This window comes from Pseudomyrmex gracilis, unplaced genomic scaffold, assembly GCF_002006095.1.
Source record: "Pseudomyrmex gracilis isolate BER0280 unplaced genomic scaffold, ASM200609v1 scaffold_337, whole genome shotgun sequence".
Classification (NCBI taxonomy): domain Eukaryota; kingdom Metazoa; phylum Arthropoda; class Insecta; order Hymenoptera; family Formicidae; genus Pseudomyrmex; species Pseudomyrmex gracilis.
This window is the reverse complement of record NW_018020921.1, coordinates 16440-17488: the sequence shown is the minus strand read 5'-3', so window position 1 is coordinate 17488 and position 1049 is coordinate 16440. Positions and strand designations below refer to the sequence as shown.

The window sequence follows — 1049 nt, the reverse complement described above, 5'->3', positions numbered from 1 at the left end:
ATATTCCAGTTATTTTCTCTCTTCGTGTCTTATCGTTTTGTCCAGCAGTTTGTATGTGTTTTAGGTTTTTACCTTTTTATCCCATTGTTGGTGAAGATATCTCAACAAAATAGTAGTCTTCTCAGTAACTATAACTATAAATAAAAAAAATAACACACCACCAGAACATATGTATCTATAATAGATGAAGTGAAAGGCTCAAGAAGTTGATCGCAGAAGTTGATTGTGAGGACAAATAAAAATTACAAAAGTAAAACAAATCTATTAGAATATCATGCATAAAAATCTTGTTTTATACTTGAGCCTTACAGTTATTTTATAAACTATAAAACATATACTTTGCTCTGAAGGATAATCCTTTGTAGGGAGATAAACAGATGGTCTTTTGACACATGTTCGATTTCCATTGTCAGTATGAAAGTTTGCAAAGTTATTTTCGTCATGCGATGGCAGGCCTTTCAAAAACTCGGCAACAGACTGTAAAGATATTTTCATAAAAAAAAACATATAATATAGTTTATGAGCTAAGACATTTATGTGATCATAAAACAAAGAAACAAGTTTCTGGAAAATTCTGCAACATACTAAAATTCTGTCAGCATAAAGCTACTAAGAATCAATTAAACAATCAAGAAACAGCATGCCTCTGAGACAAAACAAAAAGAAAAAACAATTTGAATCAAGTTTCTTACCATTTTAGATATAATTGTCTCTTAATTGTGTAAATATGAGCATGTATAGGAAAGGATTGACCACTTAAAACAAGTAAAATCTCAAACAGTTGTGAGATGACACAATACTACACTGGATGCTTTCCATTTAATAACTTAAACTGACTTCTAATAATATTTCTGCTCTCCATTTGATTTGTGACGTTATGTGTCAATGACTCAAATCTCAACTTTTCCTGGTTGCCTTGCTTTATCAGAAAAGTGTATGTATGATGTATGTATGTGGTATGTAAATATGATGTATGTGTATGTATATGTACACACGGCGTCAAAAATTCGCGGAGTAGGCGCGGGGATCGGAGGGCAAGCGGGGGGGTT

At 32.3% G+C, this 1049-nt stretch overlaps 1 protein-coding gene across 2 annotated transcripts in view; it reads right to left on the bottom strand.

The window, feature by feature from the left end:
• Positions 1–964, bottom strand: part of LOC109860153 (DET1- and DDB1-associated protein 1) — a 3428-nt gene extending 2464 nt beyond the window's left edge. For both annotated transcript variants that reach the window (XM_020439051.1, XM_020439050.1), the window contains exons 1-3: positions 693–964; positions 339–477; positions 73–134 (exon numbers count right to left, since the gene is read on the bottom strand). In XM_020439051.1, the coding sequence (XP_020294640.1) occupies positions 73–134; positions 339–477; positions 693–695 (204 nt within the window). In that variant the 5' untranslated portion in view covers positions 696–964. The remainder of the gene's footprint in view (positions 1–72; positions 135–338; positions 478–692) is intronic.
• Between the last annotated feature and the right edge of the window lie 85 nt (positions 965–1049).